Source organism: Podarcis gaigeae (genome assembly GCF_964106915.1).
Source record: "Podarcis gaigeae genome assembly, chromosome: 14".
Lineage (NCBI taxonomy): Eukaryota > Metazoa > Chordata > Lepidosauria > Squamata > Lacertidae > Podarcis > Podarcis gaigeae.
The window spans coordinates 11,896,366-11,921,982 of record NC_139690.1 but is presented as its reverse complement, the minus strand read 5'-3'; the positions used below and the strand labels follow the sequence as shown (position 1 = coordinate 11,921,982).

The 25,617-nt window shown below is 45.3% G+C and overlaps 1 protein-coding gene and 2 long non-coding RNA genes across 9 annotated transcripts in view; 2 read left to right on the top strand and 1 right to left on the bottom strand.

Moving 5' to 3' along the window:
• The window catches only part of LOC310831852, an 82,814-nt gene extending 67,948 nt beyond the window's left edge, over positions 1-14,866 (top strand). Inside the window, exon 2 of the long non-coding RNA XR_014558026.1 lies at positions 14,801-14,866. This is a non-coding gene — a long non-coding RNA (uncharacterized lncRNA). The remainder of the gene's footprint in view (positions 1-14,800) is intronic.
• A 6,012-nt stretch (positions 14,867-20,878) lies between these two features.
• Positions 20,879-23,177, bottom strand: LOC310831810. Its single transcript, XR_014557979.1, has 2 exons — positions 23,042-23,177; positions 20,879-21,230 (listed from the first exon to the last, which is right to left on the bottom strand). It is a non-coding gene; the product is annotated as an uncharacterized lncRNA (long non-coding RNA).
• Positions 23,178-23,277: 100 nt separating this feature from the next.
• DMXL2 (Dmx like 2) overlaps positions 23,278-25,617 on the top strand; it is a 106,932-nt gene continuing 104,592 nt past the window's right edge. For 4 of the 7 annotated variants that reach the window (XM_083712333.1, XM_083712330.1, XM_083712331.1 and 1 more), the window contains exon 1: positions 23,279-23,516. In XM_083712333.1, the coding sequence (XP_083568459.1) occupies positions 23,430-23,516 (87 nt within the window). In that variant the 5' untranslated portion in view covers positions 23,279-23,429. Of the gene's footprint in view, positions 23,517-25,617 lie in introns of all 7 variants that reach the window. The other 3 variants (XM_083712332.1, XM_083712329.1, XM_083712328.1) reach the window with 2 other exon arrangements.

Sequence of the window (25,617 nt, the reverse complement as noted above, 5' to 3'; positions counted from 1 at the left end):
TGGTCTAAACCACTGAGCCTCAAGGGCCTGCTGATCAGAAGGTTGGTGGTTTGAATCCCTGCGACAGGGTGAGCTCCCATTGCTCTGTCCCAGCTCCTGCCAGCCTAGCAGTTCTAAAGCACGCCAGTGCAAGTAGATAAATAGGTACCGCTCTGGCGGGAAGGTAAATGGTGTTTCCGTGCACTCTGGTTTCTGGCACGGTGTTCCATTGCGCCAGAAGCAGTTTAGTCCTGCTAACCACATGACCCGGAAAGCTGTCTGTGGACAACACCTGTTTGAATGAGACTTGTTGGAATGTAATATAAAAGTGTTGTCTAAAATGAGTGAAATATTGGAATGGGAGACAAATGTTGAGCAAGTAAAATCCTCAATGATACACTGGGCAATAGATATCAGTCATAATATAGACATAGAAGCATGGGAACAATTGTGGAATATGGATATACCGTAAATTTACAGCATGTTATGGTTTAAGGGGAAATTATATGAAAATCATATATCTTTGGTATCTGACACCAAGTAAACTAGCAAAAATTTATAAATCTAAATCAAACAAGTGTTAGAAATGTAAAGAGAAAGAAGGTTCTTTTAATCATATGTGGTGGTCTTGTAGTAAGTTTAAAGCTTCCTGGGAAATGATATATAATGAATTGAAAAGGATGTTCAAAATAAGGAATCAAGATAACAAACTTTTTATAAGAGAATGGAAATGGTTTATTGAATATTTACAGATAAATTGCAAACAGATAAAAACATTGGCAGGGTTATTGTAATAACCTGCAGTTTCATAAGAGTAGATAATTAACTGAGCAAATTAAATGAATTTGGATATGCAGAAGATATGAAAAAATGAATTTAAGGAACTGCAGAAAGTGGGGAAAGGAGGTCAAACTTTGAAATGTGAAAATGATTGTAAAAATTAATGAAATGTATAAATTTGAAAAGAATAAATAAAAACCTTTTTTAAAAAACCCAGAATGTCCCGCTTTTCCTTAGGACATCCCTATTTTAATCGGAGAAATGTTGGAGGGGATGCAGTTAGCTCCCACGCCTGAGTTCCTCCACCTCTGGCCTAAGGCCTCCTTGTCAGTCCATGCCAAAGGGTGAGATCTGAACCCCAGTCACAGCTCAGCCTCCTAGCCACTGTGGGATGTGAGCTCTGCATATTTGGAAGCTGCAGAGAACATGTGGCCGTCTGACCTCTGACATCTTAAACTTGGAATGCACTCAAAGCGTCTACTGAAAGAGGCTGCTTTCACATCCTATTACAGATTGCTTAAATGATTGCTTAACTGCGGAGAGATGCAGGCAGGCACGCAAAGCAGAAGCTGCCATCTGAGTAAGCTTTCCAAAAAGAGGTATTTACAGAGAGCTGTGGTGCATCTGCAGCTTGGGAAAGCCAATTTTTCAGCCTTCGGGGGAGGCCAGTTTTGCTAGCAATTAGCATGAAATACAGTGACTTCAGCCCATAGCTGTCAACTTACAGATTTGAAAATAAGGGACCAGCAGCCTCGAAAATAAGGGATCAGCAGCCAAAATAAGGGATTTTCCGGGCACAGGTATGTTCAACTTCTGAGCCCCTCTGAGCAAAAGGCAGAAAGCCCAGCCAGCAGCCAAATGAAGCCTCATCAATAAGGGACAGCAGCGGGACATGGAGCTGGGATAAGGGACTGTCCCGCCAAATAAGGGACACTTGACAGCTATGCTCCAGCCACATTTACAAACTGCATAGGATGTCACAGGAACCAACATCTCTGCTATCCAGTGGCAGAGGAAGGGGATGCGAGGGCGATTGCCATTCACCTGGGTGTCATCACTGAGGATGGGGGATTGACAAAATGACAAAAATATGAGTTTAAAAAATACAGTGGTACCTTGGGTTACAGACGCTTCAGGTTACAGATGCTTCAGGTTACAGACTCCACTAACCCAGAAATAGTACCTTGGGTTAAGAACTTTGCTTCAGGATGAGAACAAAAATCGTGCGACGGTGGCGCAGCGGCAGCAGGAGGCCCCATTAGCTAAAGTGGTGCTTCAGGTTAAGAACAGTTTCAGGTTAAGAAAGGACCTCCAGAACGAATTAAGTTCTTAACCCGAGATATCACTGTATTGGGCTCACGAAACTTTTTAGTTCAGTCAACAAACGTAACGAAACGCGGCAGGCACTGGGCGCCACACCACGGGGGCCGGCACTTACCGTGGGGCCTGCAGCGTGCCTGAGCCACACATCTCTCCTGGGAGTGACATGGTGGCTTAAGCACCTGCAGGCTCCACGCTGCCTGAAACAGCAGCATGGGACTTGCGCCTGCCCTCTGCCTCTCCCTCAGCCACCCTACAGCTGAGGGAGAGGCAGTGGAGAGGCTCCATGCAGTGCGCCCTGCCCCATGGTCGGCTTGTTAGGATTCCTGCTCCATGTTTGCAGTCATGAGATTGTTGTCTATCACATGACAGTGTATGTATTCATTCCACAGTGTGGGGAGTGACGGAGACAGGATGTTTATGTTACAGTGTTCCGTGATGTGGGATTATTGTCCTTTGTTTTTCTCTCTTTGCTGTCTGATGAGAAAGAGGAAGGAGCTAAGGCAGAATGCTCCGAGCGTATTCTATGTAAATAGAGTAGATTAGCCAAAATGCTGTGCTACTGGGTTCTGTTACGCAAACTGCAAATACTCTGCAGGTTCCTAAGTGTGCTGATGCTTCTTAGTATCCGTCAATGTTCGGGCTGGAGAAAGCTTTTGAAGCTCCTGAACGATCGACCAGGAGGGAGAGAACATGCCAGTCGGGCATGAGTCTCTGCCAGGGTCCTATAGTGAGTAGGATGATCCTAACATGGCTCGCCCCACCCCTGGCTGTAGGACGTGTGCGACGCACCTGGCATCCGAGCGGATAGCTCCACTGCTGCTGCTGTCTGACATTATTGTGGGCAATGCCTGCATTTTCCACTCACATCATTAAGAGTGGTTTACCTGGTTGAGTACCATGTTAGTGACAAGCTGAAGATTTTATGGCAGATGTAAGAAAAACCCTTCTTTGCAGAGTTCACCTACAGAATATAAGCTGCAATCCTACAGCTACCTACCTGTGAGTCATAGAGTCGCAGAACATGAGCATCATCTAGTCCAACCCGCTGCAATGCAGGAATCTTAACTAAAACATTCGTGCTTTAGTTGAGATGCTTAGAAACCTCCAAGGAAGGAGAGTCCACAACCTTTTGAGGGAGACTGTTCCACTGTCAAACAGCTCTTACTATCACAAAGTTCTTCCTGGTGTTTAGTCAGAATCTCCTTTCCTGTACAATGCTACCTCGGGTTACAGACACTTCAGGTTACATACGCTTCAGGTTACAGACTCCGCTAACCCAGAAATAGTGCTTCAGGTTAAGAACTTTGCTTCAGGATAAGAACAGAAATCGGGCTGTGGTGCAGCGGCGGCAGCAGGAGGCCCCATTAGCTAAAGTGGTGCTTCAGGTTAAGAACAGTTTCAGGTTAAGAACGGACCTCTGGAACAAATTAAGTACTTAACCCGAGGTGCCACTGTAATTTGAAGCCATTGGTTCAAGTCCTTCCCTCCGGAGCAAGAGGAAGCAAGCTTGCTCCTTCTTTCTTGAAATATTTGAAGATGGCTATTGTATCCCAGTCTTCTCTTCTCCAGGCTAAGCATACCCAACTCCTTCAACCATTCCTCATCAGGCTTGGTCTCCAGATCCTTTGCCATCTTGGTCACCCTCCTCTGCACATGTTCCAACTTGTCAATATCCTTCCATTTTAGCGCCCGGAACTGGAAGTCTCCAGGTGGGGTCAGACCAAGGCAGAATCGAGTGATACCATTACTTCCCCTGAACAGAGCTGTTCATTTGTTGGCAGCAGCAGCAGCAGCAGCAGCATATTATCCCAATTCTGAGAGCCCTGTACCAGCTGCTGGTGAGCTACAGAGTCCCAATTCAATGTGGCATCCAAGGCCCTAAATGACTATTAATATCTAAAGCCATAAATTCCTTGGAACCCAAATACTTGAGGGACCCTCTTCCTTGCAACCAACCAATCTGGGCATTACGGTTAGCAGGGGGTATACATCACAAGGAGAGCTCTGAGAGCTTTTTAATGAGACCTGATTCACACAACCCCAACTGGGGCTTTATTTAAAATCTGTAGCACACAGTCAGTCTGCTGTGTCAGAGCTGATGGAGTGATCCAATCACACCAGACCCGGAAATGCAGAAGAATGACTCATTTCTTGGAGGAGGCTGCTTGCTTCATTTTGGCAAGAGCTGCTGCAGTGGGCATCCCTCCTTTTGGCTATTGTACAGATCATTCGTAGTTCCATCCTGTTCTGTTTTTGCATCAGTCCCTGTACCAAAATGCATCTTTAAATACCTGCTTAAATGCCTTCTTTTCACAAACATAAACATGCATTTTATCTCAATGTAAACATGTCTAAACATATTTGATTACAGAATACATGTTAAAATGCATTTTGGTATGCTTTTTGAGCCAAGAGCTGTAATATGAAATTCAGAGAAATGCAGAATCTAAATATAACTACGTTTGGATCTGTGTTAAGACCGAGGGCTCATTGGAAAGACTTTCTCTTGTGCTGTGTTTCTAAGCACAGGTCCACACTTTAAAGTGTTGTGTTGCAAGTGCTTGCTCGTTTTGCCCCAGCGCTTTCCCCATAAACCCCTTTCTTTAACATTCAATCAGTGCAAATGTTGCACTGAAGCTCTGTAGCTCACCAGTACACAGAAAACCTGGATTGCCATTTGTTGTGATTCAGTGTTAATATAGAAAAACAGGGGTACAGTGGACCCTTGGGATATGAACTTAATTCACCCCAGGGGTCTGTACTTACCCTGAAAAGTCTGTATCCGGAGGCACCGCTTCTGCGCACACACACAGCGCGATAGAGCACTTCTGCGCATGTGCGCACAGCGAAACCCGGAAGTATACACTTCCAGGTTTGCCACGTTCGTAACTCGAAATTACATTACCCAAAGGTAATGTAACCCGAAGTACCGCTGTAGTTGGCTTTTGCTGCCCAGCTCCCCAAGGGACTGAGTCCCCTAAGTCCAGGATCAGTCAGAGATGGATGGATGGAGGCAGGAAGCAGTGAAAGCAAGGTGGATCTTTATTTTTCTGTTGCAACGGAGTTCCCTCCCCTCCTAGCAAGGAGACAAGAGAGACCCAGAACCAAGAAGAAACATCTCTTTTAAGGCTTTTCATTTTGGTGTAGAGAAGAAGGACATTTTGGCGTAGAGAAGAAATTGCATCACACCTAAAGTGGGGTTACTGTGGTTCAGGTAAGCCAAGGGGTGATATTCCTGAGGATTTAGCAAGTTTTACATAGTTCCAGACACAGCTCACACAAAACATGAGCGTTTGATAAGACCATCAGGATGCCTGTCAGACATCCCTCAACGCAGAGCATCTGGGCAAACAGTGACAATTAATATGCAAATGAGCTTCATAGATATAGAGAGGAATCCCTTCAGGAACTTCCCCTGATTGCTCTCTGCTTACCTGTTCTCAGGCAAGGGGGATTAAGGAGGCAGAGGAAAGATTAGGAGTTTAGGCGAGCCATGAGGGCTTTTGGATTGCTGCTGTTATGTACTGAAGTTCTCACCCTGGGCCAGCAGGGAGATACTGTAGATAGTTATGCAAATAAGGGACCGAAAGTGACGTTCAGTGATTGGATAGTTTTAGAAAATTGTTACAATTACAATGTACTGGAGTTCTATATAAGCAGGCTGGCTGAACCCTTCAGTTCAGTTCTGTCCTGGCCTATGAATAAACAAGAGCTGTTTGAAGAATCGCTGTGTCGTCTGATATGTTCACCCACAACTTAACAGCTGCCCTGTACTACTTTAGATATGTGGTATATATGTGTTTACCTTGTGCAATCATCAACATTTATTCTCTATTTAAGACCTTAAAGAGTGGGTTAAAGAGTGGGTTCTCGCAGGGAAAGCACTGAGGCATTAAAAACAAAGAGTGCTCTGACCTTGAGTGTGTGGACATTTGCCTAGAAATGTAGAGCAAAAGATTAAGTGTGGATGATCCCTTAGTCAGAGGTACAAATGAAGTCAGTTCACTTTGATTAGGGCTAAGCAATCAGAAGGTCGCAGGTTCAATTCCCAGCCTCTCCCTGTAGCTCAATGTGGCTTACATGATTCTCCCCTTCTTCGTTTATTCCCCCCAACAGCCCTGTAAGGTAGGTTAAGCTGAGTGTGAGTGAATGGTCAAGGTCACCCAGTGAACCTCATGGCTGAGTCAGGATTTGAACCGTGGTCTCCCAGGTCCGCTACACCACGCTTGCTATTTGGTTTGCATTGTAGACACCGGTGAGTCTCTCCTGTCCCGAGTCACATGTTATCCTGTCCGTAACCCACTGAAACACATTGCCTACAACAGGACGGAGCCCATTTTCCTCCAGTGTTTATGCCCACTCATGTATAATAAATCAACCCACTGTTTCCTTCTGCCTCCTCCAATGGCGCAGTGACCTATTTTCAGCATTCAATCCCATGTGGCATGCCAGTGCGGAGCATCGAACATGGACATCCCCAGATGTTCTCCTTGCAACTGCCAGGCAATCGTCAGGCATCATTTGGCAAGGCAGAGATTATACAAAAATCCATGAGCCAGCAGCACTGTGCTGCAGAGCGCTTGAGGGAGAGCTGAAGACCAGACAAATCGCTCGCCAATCTCCATTTCCAAAACTGCCATTTTTCACCACTGTCCAGGGGGGAACGGAAATACACTCTTATGTTTTCTTTAAAGCAGGGATAAGGGAACTTCAGCCTTCCATTTTTTTTTTATACATTTTTTTATTGCTTTTTTTAAAAGTACAGAAATACAGAAAAAAGAATAAAGAGTGGTTATAAGAAAAAGAGATATAAATAACAAATTTCCATATTCTTTTTCCATCTAACCTATAGGACTTCCCCGCATCCTCCGAATCCTGCGTTCTCTGTCTTATAAAACATCAGCAATTTGTTAACTTATTTCAAAACTTATTGTAACTTCCATTTTATCATGTTCCCTATTTTCAATTTTACTATCGCTCAATTCTTATATGTTTTATATTAAACACAATAAAGTTATTTCATTATTTTACCTCTGAATTCTTGTGTCTTAATTTTCATTCCATTAACTTACATTTGCTGAAGCTAGAATTTCCTGAAAGGTGCATTTTTTTTTAACATTCATACAGCTAGGGAACTTCAGCCTTCCAGGTGCTGTGGGACTCCAAAGCTCAGTCTCCTCGACCTCTGGACCAGGGGCGAAGGAAGAGGGTGCAGTGGGGGCAGTTTGCCCCGGGTGTCACCACTGAGGGGGGTGACAAAATGTCGGGTGGCACTCACCATGGGGCCTGCACACCTGTGCACCACGGGGCCTGCACACTTGAGCCACGCATCTCTCCTGGGAGTGAAGTGCGCCTGCAGGCTCTGTGCTATCTGAAACAGTTCGTCCACCACCTCCCCCTCAGCTGTAAGATGGCTGAGTGGAAGGAGGCAAGCAGACTCCTTGTGATGGCCTGGGATTCGGACTCGGAGGCTGAACCTGAGGAATCCCAGCATGCACAGTATTCCCCACCTCCAGAACCAGTTGAGCCGGGGCTGGGGCTTGAGCCTGAAGGGTCCTCACCTGTGCTGGATCCTCAGGTGCAGACACCAGCTGAGTCTTCTCTGGCCCTTGAGGTGATGGAGGACCCATTGCCTGCAGGCGCTCCACTCTCAGCCCCGTCAGGGGAGGAGGAGGTTGCCTCTGGGTCCATTAACCCTCCAGCCTCTCCTGAGTTGCAGAGGCTCAGGGCAGAGAGGCAGAGGGAACTAAGTTCCCGCAGGAGGAGTGCTCGCCTCCAGGCCAGGAGAGGCGAGTCACCTGTGGACCGGGGCCGCCCTATGCCTTGGGGCAGATAAAAGCCAGCCAGCGCCAGTCCCAACTTGCGGGAGCAACATCGTTGGTAGCCTGTTCTTGCCTGAACCCTGTCCTGCTTTTCTGCTGGAGCTCCTGACCTCACCCGACTCCCTGCCTTGGACCCAGCTTCAGCTTTGATGGACTGCCTCCATACTGCACCCTTGACCTCAGACTGGACTCGGACTTTGCCTCATGGTTAACCCACGAGACCAGCACACTCCTCAGAGGCCCCGCAGAGTGTCCTGCCCCATGGGCAGCTGGCCCTGCTCCCATGGACAGCTGGCCCCGCCCCTGAGTGCAGGGTACACGCACTGCCCCAGGCGCCCAATCAGCTTGCTCTGCCGCTGCTCTGGACATATTGACTGGGGCTGCTGGGAGCTGGAGTACAAAAATTGGTAGAAGTCTCCCCAGCTACCTGCCCCCGATTTAAAGGATTTGTGACACACCTTTCAGAACACAAGGCAATTTGCAGACATCAGAAAGCAATATCCCACTAATTTGAATCACTGGGAAGTATCTGATAGACTCGCTCTGTTCATGCAAGGATTTACATTTTTTGCAAAAGAATTCCCCGCTCTGTGCTCCCTCCCCAGATCTGCTCCTGAGGGTTGGGGCAAACTTCGTAACAGATTTAGGGGACACATGGCAGGAGGAGGAAAGTTTCATTGTGCAAGCATAAATCTTTGTGCTTGTGGGAAAAGTTGCTTAGCGCTGCCTTGGCTACAAGCCATTCCATTAAGCTGATTCCTGCGGCAGCTAACCGTCCTTGCTGCACAGTACCTTAACCGAACACGGACTGGAATGATAAATAATAAAAGTTTACAGGGTTTTCTTTAAAATCAACAGAGACAATGCCGTACAGATTTCCTTGCAGAGTCCCCGTGGGGATGCCACTGAGAAGGCTCTGCTTCCCTGTGTTATAAGAATTTTGAGGTCTCAAATATAGAATAAATATTCATAAATGTACACATATCTAAATATATATAAACCGTGTGTCTGAAATAGTACAGGAGAGCAATACTGAAGCCATTTTGATTCTCCCAATGAGCTCAAATATTCCTCTGCAGTAAGGGAGGCAAATGAGGAAACCTTCCCATTGTCTTTTCGCTTACAAATCTTGTCTTAAGAGCATATTTGTGTATGAATAAGGTGAGCCTGCGACCTGGATTCAGGAACTGAAGTATTAACCATCACAAAAGAATGGCCAGACTGCCCAGGTAATGCAATCAGTGACCATTTTATCAAGCTTTGTAGATGTCAGAGAGATGGAAGAGGACCAAAGGCCATTTAGCTAGCTAGAATCTATGTTGCTCATGTCTTGTTCTTAATTGGTTTTCGAACACTGCTGTGTAAGAAGTTTCCCCTAAATGTTTTTTTTTTAATATAAATAAAACATTCCTGCATGTTATGTACTGAGAACAATATGATCCAAATTGCAGTAGTCTGATTGGTCCTAGAACAATAGGATTCAGAATGCAGCAGTCTAATTGGTCCTAGAACAATGCAGCAGTATGATTGGTTGGCAGGAACCACCCAATCATGCTCCAGATATAAGTGAATCCACAACCTGATTGGCTTACAGTAGAATTCCAGAATTAGCCAATCATGTGCAGCCCATTGTGTAAATAATGTATATAAAGCAGATACTTTGAGGGGACTTGCATTCATTCCTCCTCACCACTATGAGCTGAATAAAGAGCATGAAATCACTTTGCAACTCTGAGTATATTTCACTGCATATTCCTAAAATTGCTTGCTGTTTCCTTGAGAGGTGGATGGTTGCTTCCTCCTGGGTTGACTCCAAAATAACCAGGCCCCATCTGCACCGGGCATCTAAAGCCGTATCATCCCACTACAGTTCCCAGAGTGGTTTAACAATTAACCTGTCTTCCCAGGGAACTCAACCTTCCCAGGGTATCTCAAATGCAGAAATAAAACTGGCTTGGCTAACATGTGATGTTGAGATGGCAAATCCTAAACACACTTTCCCAAGAGCGAGCCCTCTTGAATTCAATAGGACTTCTTTCTGCAGAGCCTAGGACTTGCCGATCAGAAGGACGGCAGTTCGAATCCCCGTGACAGGGTGAGCTCCCGTTGCTCGGTCCCTGCTCCTGCCAACCTAGCAGTTCGAAAGGACATCAAAGTGCAAGTAGATAAATCGGTACCGCTCTGGTGGGAAGGTAAACGGCATTTCCGTGCGCTGCTCTGGTTCGCCAGAAGCGGCTTAGTCATGCTGGCCACATGACCCGGAAGCTGTACGCCGGCTCCCTCGGCCAATAAAGTGAGATGAGCACCGCAACCCCAGAGTTGGCCATGACTGGATCTAATGGTCAGGGGTCTCTTTATATTTACCTTATGGTTAGGACAGCACTGTTAAGTCTCTGCGGAATGTTGCTTAAAATTTCCATTGTACGCTGCTGACTGCTCTTTTAGATTTCTGCAGATCTTTGTGGAGCAGATGGCAGGAAGCATGGGCAAAGAAGAGGACAGGGTTTCCGTATCATGCTCCAGGCAATAATGATTGATGAGCTGCTTGGCTGCTGAGGATAGGATGAACAAAGCAAATCTCTTGGCTGGATTTTCTGCATATACAATAAATGAAACAACAAACTAATTGACGGTAGAAAAACAGCCAATAAAGCAAGGAGAATATAAATACAATATTTTAGAAAAAGAGGTCGAAAAAGAACGACTGGCACAAAATACATTCCATGGTGGGATATGAGGTTCATATTTATGCATTCATAAACATTGCCAGATCGAATCATATTTAGTAGGAATGTGCCAACCAAGAAATTCTTTGGACTTATAAATCACGAAGAACCCCCAAACAGATGGGTCCATATTGCCCCTAGCACCATGTTATCTGATGGGTCAGTTTTTCAGAGATGGCAATAAAAATGACTTTTGAAACCATAAGTCCAAAGAAATAGCAAGTGCCCAGGTGGTTTAGGCATGGCCAACCTGATTTTCAGTGCTGCCAGTCAACAGACATGGATGTACACAATATCTGTGTTTGTACCTATATTGTCTGCAAGATTTTAGAGCATGGGTTGTTGTCAGATCTTGGCAGTTTTGAGGCAGCCCCTGAAAATGAGTTTTACAAAGTATTGCTCAGAAGTCCATTTATCTCAGTGGGCCTACGCTGGTTGAATACCAGCCTGTAAATCTTTTGTAAATATTGTTTATTACACTGAATGTTCATTCATTAAAGATTTTGAAGCAATGTTTATCATGCTTAACTTTTTTTATAAACAATGTGTTTATTATCGTGCTATTTATATTACATATAGGTTTATGGGGAAAATGTTTGCAACCTTTAAAATTATATATATAATTACGGTGTAAGGTTTGCATTCACACTAAAACCTTGCGACGGCAGAGACTGTGTGTATACTCTAAACCACTGAGTCTCTTGGGCTTGCCGATTGGAAGGTCGGTGGTTCAAATCCCCATGACGGGGTGAGCTCCTGTTGCTCTGTCCCAGCTCCTGCCAACTTAGCAGTTCGAAAGCATGCCAGTGCAAGTAGATAAATAGGTACCACTGTGGTGGGAAGGTAAATGGCTGTTGACTGGACTTAACCATCCAGGGGTCCTTTGCCTTTAACCTTTTACCTTTTATTTTGATGGACAGCAACTCTCCAGGGGTGAAAACTGACAGCCAGTCTTCCAAACCTGTTTTATCCCTCCTCCAGGATTTCAAACAGGAGTCTTCCCAAGCCCTACGTGGGAAATGCTGGGGATTAAACTTGGGCTCTTCCGCCTCTAGAGTAGCTGCTTTGTCCCTGAGCTACAGCTTCCCCATTTTGCAACACCTCCCGTGCTGCCCGCCCTTTCCAACTGAAGTGGAAACTTCCTGTGCGTCTTCAACATTTATATATAGTAACAGGGAAACAGCTTGCAGCATTGCAAGGCAGGCGTTAACAGAGCGGCTTGTTCCCGTCCCAATAAAACCGCTTGAAGATTGCAACGGAGATGCATTTCAAACAGGCACTGCCACCAAATTCAAAACCGATGGGGAAAATGGAGACAGACTTAATGCCTGTTGAAAATGCTGAAATGGCCGTCTGTGGGGAACTGTTTCATAACTTCTCAATGGATATGACACAACAGCTGAAAGAAATTTTGGTTCCAATGTGTTGGGGAAGCCTCCTGTTTACTCATGTTTTTCATCTCCTTGTGCTCCTGGGGGTAGCAACCAGACTCCCTCTGCCATCCTCTGCGATAGCTGAGTAGCAAAGCACCTGCCCTGCCAGCAGAAGGTCCCATGTAATCCCTAGTGCCTCCAGGTAAATGTAAAGGGACCCCTGACCATTAGGTCCAGTTGCGGATGACTCTGAGGTTGCGACGCTCATCTTGCTTTATTGGCCGAGGGAGCTTCCGGTCATGTGGCCAGCATGACTAAGTCGCTTCTGGTGAACCAGAGCAGCGCACCGAAATGCCGTTTACCTTCCCGCCAGAGTGGTACCTATTTATCTACTTGCACTTTGACGTGCTTTCGAACTGCTAGGTTGGCAGGAGCAGGGACCGAGCAACGGGAGCTCACCCCGTCGCAGGGAATCGAACCACCGACCTTCTGATCGGCAAGTCCTAGGCTCTGTGGTTTAGACCACAGTGCCACCCATGTCCCTAGTGCCTCCAGGTAGGGCTGTGAATTTCCATTCTCTGAAACCCTGGAAAGTCACTGCCAGTGAAGCATGGACTTTGTATGTTCCAGTTCTCCCTCTCCCCCTTATTCCTTGTTATCCACAAGACGTCAGAGTGATGGCAGGAATGAGAAAGCACTGACCAAACTCAGATTTGACTCATTCTCTTGGCTGAGAAAACCAAAACTGACAGATCCTTCCATCCCTAATAAAGTGTGCATGGGGACAACCTGCAGGAGTGGAAATGCAATTATTGTCAGAAGAGTGGATACTTTCCACTTGATTTTTAAAATAAAAGGTAAAGGTAAAGGGACCCCTGACCATTAGGTCCAGTCGTGACCGACTCTGGGGTTGCGGTGCTCATCTCGCTTTATTGGCCGAGGGAGCTGGCGTACAGCTTCCGGGTCATGTGGCCAGCATGACTAAGCCGCTTCTGGCGAACCAGAGCAGTGCATGGAAATGCCGTTTACCTTCCCTCCAGAGCGGTGCCTATTTATCTACTTGCACTTTGACGTGCTTTCGAACTGCTAGGTGGGCAGGAGCAGGGACCGAGCAACGGGAGCTCACCCTGTCACGGGGATTCAAACTGCCGACCTTCTGATCAGCAAGCCCTAGGCTCTGTGGTTCAACCCACAGCGCCACCCGCGTCCGTTTTTAAAAATTATTATTTGCAAAAATTCATTCTAAGATCTCTCTCTATGTTTATATACAAATGTAAAATTTTACAGAGACTTTTTCTGTCTGCTGAAGTGTAAAAAAAAGAGAAAAGGTAAAAGACCCCTGGACGGTTAAGTCCAATCAAAGGTAACTATGGGGTGTGGTGCTCATCTCTCTTTTAGGCCGAGGGAGCCGGCGTTTGTCCAAAGACAGCTTTCCTGCCCAGTGGTTTAGACCTCAGTGCCACCCACATCCCCCCAGTTGGCTATGTGGTCATTCTGAATACAGGACCAGTTGTTGGAAACTGCAGGAGGCGAGAGGTTCTTTTGTGCTGGGACCACACGGGCATCTGGTTTGCTCTGGGATCTGCAATTGGATGAGCTTCCTGTTTCTGCTCTTACTTAGCAACAATAAATCCCGTTTTCTTCTCCATAAAACACCCTTGGGTTTTCTTCCACATGACCAATTGTACAAACGACTTTAAAATGTCCCCAAACAACAAAGCGGGCTGTTCTGATCTCTTCTTCAGTGGTATAAAATTTACGACAACTCCTAATAAGATTATATTGCAATGATATGGATTTGGAAACTCATTGAGCATCTAATTCCATAGTTAGTTTAAAGTTGTTTAGAAAAAATCAGAAAGAAAAAGTGATGATTTTCCTCAAACACACAAGCCTTTTAAGTAGCAGAGTTGTTTTTCAGGTGGAGGGTAGGAGTTAGCTCAAAGTTTTTACAGTGGTACCTCAGGTTACAGACGCTTCATGTTACAGACACTTCAGGTTACAGACTCCGCTAACCCAGAAATAGTACCTCGGGTTAAGAACTTTGCTTCAGGATGAGAACAGAAATCGTCCCAGCATGGCGCAGCGGCAGCAGGAGGCCCCATTAGCTAAAGTGGTACTTCAGGTTAGGAACAGTTTCAGGTTAAGAACAGACCTCCAGAACGAATTAAGTTCTTAACCTGAGGTACCACTGTATCAGAAAAATCTCTTATTTGGTAAAGCAAGCATTTGAAGAGCTGTGTGTCAGTTGCAGCTACATGTAAGGCATATGGCTTAAATAGGGGAATTACTGCTGAAACTTTAAGCTTTGAAGTTATGTCATCTGAAACTGACAGCAGGGAAGTGTCTTCCCTTCTCTTTCACTTCCTGGAGGACAGTCTGAGCTATAAATACACCTTTGCTGCAGCTTTCTTTATCTCCTTAAGGACATAAAATGCCTGCCTTTCGCAGATGTAGACCGCAAATCCTCACAGCAAAATAACTGTGCTTACTTAATATTTTAAGTTCACCAATAGCAAAACCTCCCACAAAAAGAGAACTGATGTTTCCCTGCCTGTGTTTTTGTTTTCATTCTGCCCTTTTGACACAAATTCCTGGGGCGGTTTGCAAAATGAAAATCAGATTTTTAGAAGGGATTTAGAATCTACAATTAACTATCATCCCTGACCATTGTCCATGCTGGTTGAGGCTGATGGGGGCTGGATTCTACCTGGAGGGCCACAGGCTTTCCATCCCTGAATTAAAGCCACATCCTAAATACAGTTGTACATTGGAAGTTGAGCGGAATCCATGCCAGAAGTAACTATACAACCTGTAGAAGACGTCTGAAGGCAGCCCTGTATAGGGAAGGGTTTTTTTTTAATGTTTAATGTTTTATTATGTTTTTATATATGTTAGAAGCCAGCCAGTGACTGATGCAACCCAGTCAGACAGGTGGGGTATAAATAAAACCACCACCACCACCACCACCCAACAACAACAATTTATTATTATTGAATAGGACATCCCTATTTTCATCAGAGAAATGTTGGAGGGTATGCAAGTGATGTGTACAAAGTGCATGAACTTGAGTAGAACGTCTATAAATGCATACCTTAGACACCCCCCCCCCAAAAAAGCATTAAAACAATGCATTATATTGTGGAAAAACTGCTTTGCATTGCAAAAACGTATTAGACAAAATTGCATACAGATGCAAGCATATTAAGAGAAATTTGTGGTAGGGCTGACCTTGTGAATTGCTTTGTGGCCTCATATGTTTGTATAATGAACAGGGATGGGAGAGAAATTTGATCCAGTTTGCATTTAAAGACAAACCTATCTAATTTGTACTTCTTGAAATAATATACAAGCTTGAAACGCAGCCATCCATGGAAAGTTGCATTCATCAAAATCTTGCAATGCAATCCAGCAGAGGGTACAAGAATGCATACACTAAGCTAGGGTAAAGCGTGCATAGAAATGCATATGTTGGTGAAAATGATGTGCAGAAATGCATTATGTTAGGCGAAGCAGAAATATTAGGGGATATGCTCTTTGCAAAAATGTGTAAATTGAGCAAAACCACATACAAAATGTGCATTTTATAGAACATTCACACTAAAATCCCGGTGCATTTCCATGAGGACTCTAGAAACAAACAAACCTCAAGCTCAGGTGGAAATGTGGAGAACTGAATTTCAGAATGAAAAAAACCGAGAAACTAAGAGAAACAGAAATCGACAGATTTGCCCATCCCAAGCAGGCGCCCCCAGTTTTTGCATCGGTTACCAAGGTCAGCTCAAAATGGTGGACCAAAAGAACAGGTATCCCAGGGCGTCTTTCTTCTCAAAGACTTTGCCAAGAGTGGAAGTTGCAGCAATTATCTTATGACTGCCATTTCTCATAGAAATGAGAATTGCTGGCAAGCCTAAGCATCATTTAGTAACAGAAGACTGGGCTCCGCCCCAACATCCTTACTGTGCCCACGCGGGCAGGAGACTGTGACTAAATCTATTGGGTGCCCTTGCTAATGGAAAGCTCATGAGCCAAAAAGTGGAGGAGGGAAAAAAAACCCAACCACAATTCATTACTAAGAGCACTTTTTGCTAACTAGGTAGAAAACAATGTTTAGGTGAGAGCTTTGCAAATCATTTTGCTCTGCTTGGAACGTATTTATTGGTTCCAACTTCTAGGGCCAGGCTGGGAAAACCTCAGACTCAATGGATGAATTTGGCCCTCAGTCTGGTCCTTGGGATCCCCCCTCCCACCTCACCAACCCTGCTTTACCCTCTCCTTGGGTGGTTTTGCCTTGCTAGCAAGTGTCTTTGAACTCCAGTGATGCTTCTTGCTTGCCTGGATGGATAGAAAGGGAGGGGTGACTGCATATAGAAACAAACCTTCCATTTGTTGTTCTTGTTTAGTCGTTTAGTCGTGTCCGACTCTTCGTGACCCCCTGGACCAGAGCACACCAGGCACTCCTGTCTTCCACTGCCTCCCGCAGTTTGGTCAAACTCATGTTAGTAGCTTTGAGAACACTGTCCAGCCATCTCGTCCTCTGTCGTCCCCTTCTCCTTGTGCCCTCCATCTTTTCCAACATCAGGGTCTTTTCCAGGGAGTCTTCTCTTCTCATGAGGTGGCCAAAGTATTGGAGCCTCAGCTTCAGGATCTGTCCTTCCAGTGAGCACTCAGGGCTGATTTCCTTCAGAATGGAGAGGTTTGATCTTCTTGCAGACCATGGGACTCTCAAGAGTCTCCTCCAGCACCATAATTCAAAAGCATCAATTCTTTGGCGATCAGCCTTCTTTATGGTCCAGCTCTCACTTCCATGCATCACTACTGGGAAAACCATAGCTTTAATTATACGGACCTTTGTTGGCAAGGTGATGTCTCTGCTTTTTAAGATGCTGTCTAGGTTTATCATTGTTTTTCTCCCAAGAAGCAGGCATCTTTTAATTTCGTGACTGCTGTCACCCTCTGCTGTGATCATGGAGCCCAAGAAAGTAAAATCTCTCACTGCCTCCATTTCTTCCCCTTCTATTTGCCAGGAGGCAATGGATCCAGTGGCCATAATCTTCGTTTTTTTGATGTTGAGCTTCAGACCATATTCTGTGCTCTCCTCTGTCACCCTCATTAAAAGGTTCTTTAATTCCTCCTCACTTTCTGCCATCAAGGTTGTGTCATCTGCATATCTGAGGTTGTTGATATTTCTTCTGGCAATCTTAATTCCGGCTTGGGATTCATCCAGCCCAGCCTTTCGCATGATGAATTCTGCATATAAGTTAAATAAGCAGGGAGACAATATACAGCCTTGTCGTACTGCTTTCCCAATTTTGAACCAATCAGTTGTTCCACATCCAGTTCTAACTGTAGCTTCTTGTCCCACATAGAGATTTCTCAGGAGACAGATGAGGTGATCAGGCACTCCCATTTCTTTAAGAACTTGCCATAGTTTGCTGTGGTCGATACAGTCATGGACTTTTGCACAGTCAATGAAGCAGAAGTAGATGTCTTTCTGGAACTCTCTAGCTTTCTCCATAATCCAGCACATGTTTGCAATTTGGTCTCTGGTTCCTCTGCCCCTTTGAAATCCAGCTTGCACTTCTGGGAGTTCTCGGTCCACATACTGCTTAAGCCTGCCTTGTAGAATTTTAAGCATAACCTTGCTAGCATGTGAACCTTCCATGGAAAGGCAAAATCAACATTCATTTTTCTGCCCACTTTTGCAGAAGGGAATGTGACCCTCCAGATGAATAAAGTTCACTACATCTGCTCCAGGGCATTATCTAAGGCTGTGGTGGCCCACTCCCCCCATAGTCCATTTCCAGCATCCATCCCATGAGAGATGATGGACTCTCCTTCTTTTGAGGCTTTTAAGCAGAAATTGGACAGCCGTATGTAATGCAAGATCTAGCTGAGATTCCTGCATTGCAGACGGTTGAACTAGACAACCCTAGGGGTGCCTTCCAACTCTCCAGATTCTATGATCCAAGAGCGGCCCCATGAATCACCACCAGAAATCACACACAGACTCGTATCTAAAGGCTGTGAGCTATTTCCATTCAAAAGTATTGTCTTTCTGAGCTAGCAACAGATGAATGGAAGTGATGGGTCCCTGGTGATTCACAAACGTGAGTCATTGCTTTACCACTACACTCATTCTGCGACAAACCTGTGCACTGAACTGCCCTTTATTTGCTACCATAGAAATTTGCTTTTTGGAAAGATTTGTTCCAGGCACTAGATCCTTAGCTCTCTCTTTGTCCCCCTCTCTTTGATGGCTTTAAAAGAGGATTAGACAAAAACTGACTGAGGGTAAGGCTCTCCATGGCCACTAGCCATCATGGCTGGCTATCCGTTGTCTGCAATGTTGGCAGTAAAACTTCTCAATACCAGTTGCTGAAACCTGCCAGAAAGGGAGAGCAATGTTATGCTCAGGTCCCTCTTACAGGCTTCCCACAGGCATCTGGTTGGCCACTGAGAGAGAGAGCAATATGCTGGACTAAAAAGGGACATTGGCCTGATGCAACAGGCTTTTCTTATGTTCTCTGATCTTCAAATGAGTTCTCAACTCATTAGCTTCAAGGCTTGGACCAGTAGAGCACATTATCTGTGGAGCTATAGAGCCATATGCTTTGTGTGGGATTCTCACCAGCCCACTCTATTAGCTACAGGCAGGATAAGGTAAATGTAAAGGGACCCCTGAGCATTAGATCCAGTTGTGACCGACTCTGGGGTTGTGGTACTCATCTCGCTTTATTGGCCGAGGGAGCCAGCGTACCGCTTCCGGGTCATGTGGCCAGCATGACTAAGCTGCTTCTGGCGAAGCAGAGCAGTGCACGGAAATGCTGTTTACCTTCCCACTGGAGCGGTACCTGTTTATCTACTTGCACTTTGATGTGCTTTTGAACTGCTAGGTTGACAGGAGCTGGGACCGAGCAACGGGGGCTCACCCCGTCACAGGGATTTGAACCGCCGATCTTCTGATCGGCAAGTCCTAGGCTTCCCACAGCGCCACCTGCGTCCCCTGTCCACAGGCAGGATAGCCAACTTTAAAAAAAGAAAAGGGAAAAAATAATTTAAGTGCTTTAATATTGGTCTGATTTAATTTAGCTCATTTCAGTGGGCAGCACGAGTTCCTGTTTTTTCTCCTGTGTCTTGTTGGATGATGTCTTTATTTTATTGCTTTCTTTTCAATCACCTTGGGCATTTCTTTACTCCATGATATTATTAATATTGCACAACCTTCACCAGCAGGTTGCAGGGTTACAACAATTTCTACTTCATAATTAAAAACAGTTAAAAGAGATTGTGGCCACAGAAATCAGATAGGCCCTGAAAACATATGTCTCAGGGGTCAAAGGCCTGAGTAAAGAGGTCTGTTTTCAGAATTCCCTGAGAGCTTTTTAATGGAAAAGCAAAACACACCTTTGCAGAGAAGGAATTCCACAACTTAGCAGCTGCCACAGAGAATGCCCTCTCCCAGGTCTGTAGTGAAGGTTAACCACATTCTGTATTTAATACAGTATTTAAACACAGTAAATGTATGTAAATCTGTCCACATGTGTCACTGTATTTAGAGGAGCAGCATTATGGTGCTTTGTTTTCTGAGCTGGCTGTAATCATTCCTAACTTTTGCTGACAAAGGCTTATCAATCAATCAATCAATCAATCAATAATTACTTATACCCCGCCCATCTGGCCGGGTCTCCCCAGCCACTCTGGGCGGCTTCCAACAGGATATTAAAAACACAATGAAACATTAAACATTAAAAACTTCCCTAAAGAGGGCTGCCTTCAGATGTCTTCTAAAAATCAGATAGTTGTTCATTTCCTTGTCATCTAGTGGGAGGGCGTTCCACAGGGTGAGCGCCACTACCAAGAAGGCCCTCTGCCCATAGGTGTCAACGTTTCCCTTTTTTAAAGGGAAATTTCCTTATTTCAAATAGGATTCCTCGCAAGAAAAGGGAAAAGTTGACAGCTATGCCTCTGCCTAGTTGCCTGTAACCTCACTTCTCGCAGGGGGGGGGGACTGCCAGAAGGCCCCCAGCGCTGGACAGCCTTCCTTTCATTTCTTTCCTTTCCTTTATTTATTAAAGGTTCATAATCCCCCCACTCATGATGTCTGATTTTAAGGCAGGCAGCATAAGACAAAATTCCCATAGACTTCAGAGGAAGAAACTCATTAACAAAGTATTAGGAAAATTAACATTACTGTTCCCAAAAAAACCCTTTTCTTATGACATGCTGGAAAGGTATTCCTAGACTACAGGAACTTTTTTCTGCTTATTTTTTTAAAAAAAAGTTTTTGAGAACTCAAATCAAAATCCAAAAACTTTACTTTGAAGCTATGATAAATTGCTTATACACTACTGGATTGCAAAGTTATTTCTCACCTAGGCAATTCTCCCCTTGACACTGACTTGACCATGTACCGTATTTTTCGCTCTATAAGACGCACCAGACCACAAGACGCACCTAGTTTTTGGAGGAGGAAAACAAGAAAAAAAAAATTCTGAATCTCAGAAGCCGGAACAGCAAGAGGGATCGCTGCGCAGTGAAAGCAGCAATCCCTCTTGCTGTTCTGGCTTCTGGGATACCTGCGCAGCCTGAATTCGCTCCATAAGACACACACACATTTCCCCTTACTTTTTAGGAGGGAAAAAGTGAGTCTTATAGAGCAAAAAATACGGTCATTTTAAACTTGATTCATCATTCTCAAAGTCTGGAGGTCACTAGTCTTCATCTTTAAAAGCTAACATTTTAAAGTCCTTTGTAAACAAACCCAAGCTTTGTTTTATCCTTAAGCCAGCTACTGCCACCTAGAAACCAATTCCATAAATGTTTATTATCCTTGGGGCTTGATTATTCCAGAGCTTGAAAGAAAGAAAACATACAGGCTTCAAATTGTTTTTAATTTAACCACAAAAGCAAAAGTGTTCAAGTAGTCTACAAATCTATTGTGCCCTCTGGGAGCCAGCAACACCACACCATCGACATTTACTTGTATGTCACCATTCCTGAGTTAAACCACACTCAAGGCAACTTACAACAATAAAGGATTGACAAAATTACAAAAATATAGCAAAATTTACGTAGCTGTAAACAATAAATGGAAATAAGTTTGTATTTGTTTGGTTTGATTTTGTGACCTTTGTCAACATCCAACATTTTGTGTCTAAAAGGATCTGTTTAAAGTCTCTTGAGTTATTTTTCTTTCCTTATTTGTCTTCTCCCTTTTCTTGAATCTGTAATATTAAACAGAGATTTTTATGTTGTTGTTGTTGTTGTTATATGGCACCACGCCTGATGATTACTATATAAGTTTTCATCCGTGCGCAACGTTTGTTATTTGTTTGCACTTGTCCATCCATTCCCCCAACAGTATATGCTCTTTTTGGAAAAGTTGGTTACGGCTATTACATAACTGACTTGGCTGTTAAAAGAGTTACCCAACTCAACTGAACACCCTCCCCCATATATGAAAGAATATCAGCTGCAATATACAACACAAAGCCAGCCTCTTGTTGCATTGCTCTTGCCACTATTTCCTACTGAAGCCGAACCACAGACAATCTTTTCACCCATTCCTCCAAGCAAGAAAGAAAATGTGTGAGCAAATTTATTGACAGCTGCACGAATTATGATAGCTAGGAAATGGAAGGGGCAAGCAGAATATAAAATGGAAGAATGTTATAAAGAGGTGTGGCATATAGCTATTAATGATAAATTAATGTGTGCCATTAAGGTAATATGGGGAATAAGCAGGAGAAATGATTTTGAGGAGATACAGAAGGTGATTGTAGAATTTGTATTGTATAGTTCAAATCTGGAAAAAATAAATACAGTAAATGGACAAAAGTACAAAGATTCACAAAATGTTTAGGGTTCTAGATTCAGGTAGGTAGCCGTGTTGGTCTGACGCAGTCAAAATATGTAACAAAAATTGCCCAGTAGCACCTTAGAGACCAACTAAGTTTGTTCTTGGTACAGTGGTACCTCTGGTTACGTACTTAATTCGTTTCGGAGGTCCATTCTTAACCTGAAACTGTTCTTAAGCTGAAGCACCACTTTAGCTAATGGCAGTGGCGTAGCGTGGGTTGTCAGCACCCGGGGCAAGGCAAGTAATTTGCACCCCCTAACCCGTGGATTTGCGCCCCCTAACCCCCAGATGTTGCGCCCGGTGCAGCTGGCCCCCCCTGCACCCCCCATGCCACGCCACTGGCTAATGGGGCCTCCCGCTTCTGCCGTGCCGTCACTGCTCAATTTCTGTTCTCATTCTGAAGCAAAGTTCTTAACCCAAGGTAATATTTCTGGGTTAGCGGAGTCTGTAACCTGAAGCGTATGTAAACTGAAGTGTATGTAACCCGCGGTACCACACGAAAGCTTATACAGTTATACCTCGGGTTACAGCCGCTTTAGAATGCGTTTTTTTGGGTTGCGGACCGCCAAAACCCGAAAGTACCGGAACAGGCTACTTCTGGGTTTTGGCGGTCGCGCATGCACAAAGTGCCGAATCGCAACCCGTGCGTGCGCAGACGCAGGTTGCAAACACTGCGGGTTGCCAACATGCATCCCACATGGATCACGTTCGCAACCTGGGCATCCACTGTATCAAGAACAAACTTCGTTGGTCTCTAAGGTCCTACTGGACTTTTTAATTTTTTATATATATATTAAAATGTTTAGGGGTATGCGTCCCCCCAGGAAAAAACACTGATAATAATAATAATAATAATAGTCATAATAAATACATTTTTTAAAAAGAAAATGTGTGTGCGTGTCTCCTTATCGACTCCCAGCACCCTCAACGAACTACAACTCCCAGAACCCTTTGAGAACAAGAGCCGCGGCTGTTTTAAAGCGGCACCGTCGCGCTTTAAACGCCGGGTGTGTGACCGCGCCCTCAGGGAACAAACTCCTGCTTGCCGAAGAGGCGGCCATCCCCGTTGCTGCTGCTGTTGCTTTCTGCTCTGAATCTCACCCTCCCGGCTCACCTTTCTACAGCGTGTCTCCCTACCTGGCGGGTCCCCCTCCCCCTCGCCCCCGCCAGACTCACCTGTCCGGAGCCCCTCCCTCAGACGAAGGTGGTCCCTCAGCCGGCATCTTTTCCCCCTCCCGCGCATGCGCACGCCGCTTCCGTCCCATCACTCTCTTTGACCTGCCCGCCTACCGCCGCCGCCGCTGCCGCTGAGCGCGCGCCCGCCCGCCCGCCGCCCACCGCCCACCGCCCGCGCGCGCCCGCCCTGCTTGCGAGAAGCGAAGCTTCCCCCTTCTTCTTCTTTTTTTTCCCCCTCAGCGCGGGAAGGGAGGAGGAGGAGGAGGGAGCGGAAGCCATCCGGGTCTCTCTGCGCATCCCCGCGCTCGCCCTCGCGGAGGGGAGAGGGAATCCCGGCCGGTTGGGCGGGCGGGCGGGCGGGCGGCCGCCGGAGGCCGCAGCAGCAGCGATGCATCTGCACCAGGTGCTCACCGGCGCCGTCAACCCGGGAGACAACTGCTACTCGGTGGGCAGCGTCGAGGACACCCCGTTCACGGTGAGGGACGGATCCGTCCTGAGGCGGAGGGTCAAGGGAGGGAAGGCGAGGAGAGAGAGGGTGGCACCCAAAGGAGATGCAGAAGAAGGCACCCTCGGCCAGGCTTTCTGCCTTCGGGGTCTGGGTGGGGCACTGAAATTTTCTATCCCCCCCCCCCAGCAAAACAGCTATTTTTGGTCTGGTTTCCGTGCCCTGGTGTGTGCCTGTATATGCTATATAAAAATATTTTCCTGTCTGCAAAATTCGGCTGGACCTTGCTGCAAAAGGTGTTGAATCTTTATACTATAATGTACTACAATATAATGTCATGTCATGTTGGTATGCTGTGTGCGTACTTGTCCACAAAATTTGGCTGGACCTTGTCCCAAAAGGTTTTGAATCTTTATACTATAATATACTACAATATAATGTCATGTCATGTCGTTATGCTGTCTGCGTACTTGTCCACAAAATTCGGCTGGACCTTGTCCCAAAAGGTGTTGAATCTTTATACCATAATATACTACAATATAATGTAATGTTATGTTGTTACGCTGCTTGCGTATTTGTCCACAAAATTTGGCTGGACCTTGACCCAAAAGCTTTTGAATCTTTATACTGTACTGTAATGTATAATATACCTGTGGGTGGTATTCGGTGCTAGTCCAACCCAAAGTAGGCCAACTGAAATTAATGCACACATAACATATCCACTCTGACTTAGTTGGATGCAACCCAACGTGGATATCCCTCTGACGCAGTGGTTCCCAACCTTTTTTTGGCCATGCCCCACCTAAGCATCTCTAAAATCTTGATCCCCCTCTCTGCGTGACATATAATTCTTATTATTTAAAAAGTGAACTCCCATTCATGTGGAGGAAGCCTAAATGACCATTCACTGTTAATAACTCGTTCCGGGATTGCCCCCCTTAAAAATCAAATTGCCCTCCTGTGGGGCATGTGCCCCACGTTGGGAACCACGGCTCTGACATGTCTGAAGTACCAAATCTCTATTTATATTCCATAATAATGGATGTATCTATATATTTATCTAGGGATCAGGAACGCATGCATTGCCCAGCTGGTAGAGTATGAGACTCTTAATTTCAGGGTCATAGGTTTGAACCCCACATTTGGGCGGAAAGTTCCTGCATTGCAGGGGGTTGGGCTAGATGACCCACGTGGTCCCTTCCACCTGTACGGTTCTAGGATTCTATGACCTGCCCTTGCTGACTAAAATAGTGTACCTATGTGAGTGTATCCTATTTATTTCCTCTTTAAAACAGAATAGTCGTGAGGGAGATGGCAGGTGCTTCCCAACAGGGTGAGGGAATTATAGGATGGTTGGTGTGTGTGTGTGTTGGGGGGGGGGTGTGACAGCATTGCCAAGTGGTCACTAAACTGCTCTGGCCTGCCCCCTTGCCTTTTTACATGAGCATTGATCCACAGAAATCAACAACTGAATCATGCAACTGCTTCACGACTGCTGTTAGTAGGCCTGCTTGAAAACTTGGCAGTCTTACGATGGTGGTGGGGGGTTCATAATATATCTTCTCCTGTCTTTTTAGCCATGGGAAGGCATGTAACTTCTAAAGTAAAGGCCTGTGGAAATAAATAGAGTGTTGTTGGTCAGTCCTGGCTGTTCTTCCGGGCTGAGCTGCATAATCTCTTCACTCCCTTGCGTTTGTTTATGATGTAATATTGTCCTTAGTCCCACTGGTGGTGAGTGGTAAAGATTTAGGGTACATTTCTTTCCGCCAGAGTACCCTGGGAGAGAATGGTGGAGACAATGCGCATAGTCTGACTTTCTTGATGCAAGTCTTTTAAGTGAGAAAATGGCATAACGCTGAAAATACCTTGGTCCATATTGTAATGAAAAGTTATGTGGTTGCAAAAGCCTGCTTAAATCAGGGATAGGAGACCTGTGGCCTTCAGGTGTTGCTGGACTCCAACTCCCATCAGCCCCAGCCAGCATGGCTGGCGATCAGGGATTATGGGAGCTGTAGTCAAGCAACACATAGCTGGCCGAAGACTCCTTACCTGTGACAAATGTTTCCTGGGCTAGCTGTGGATGAGCGTTGCAATTGAATGGAATATAACTTCCTCTGCTAATAATAAATGA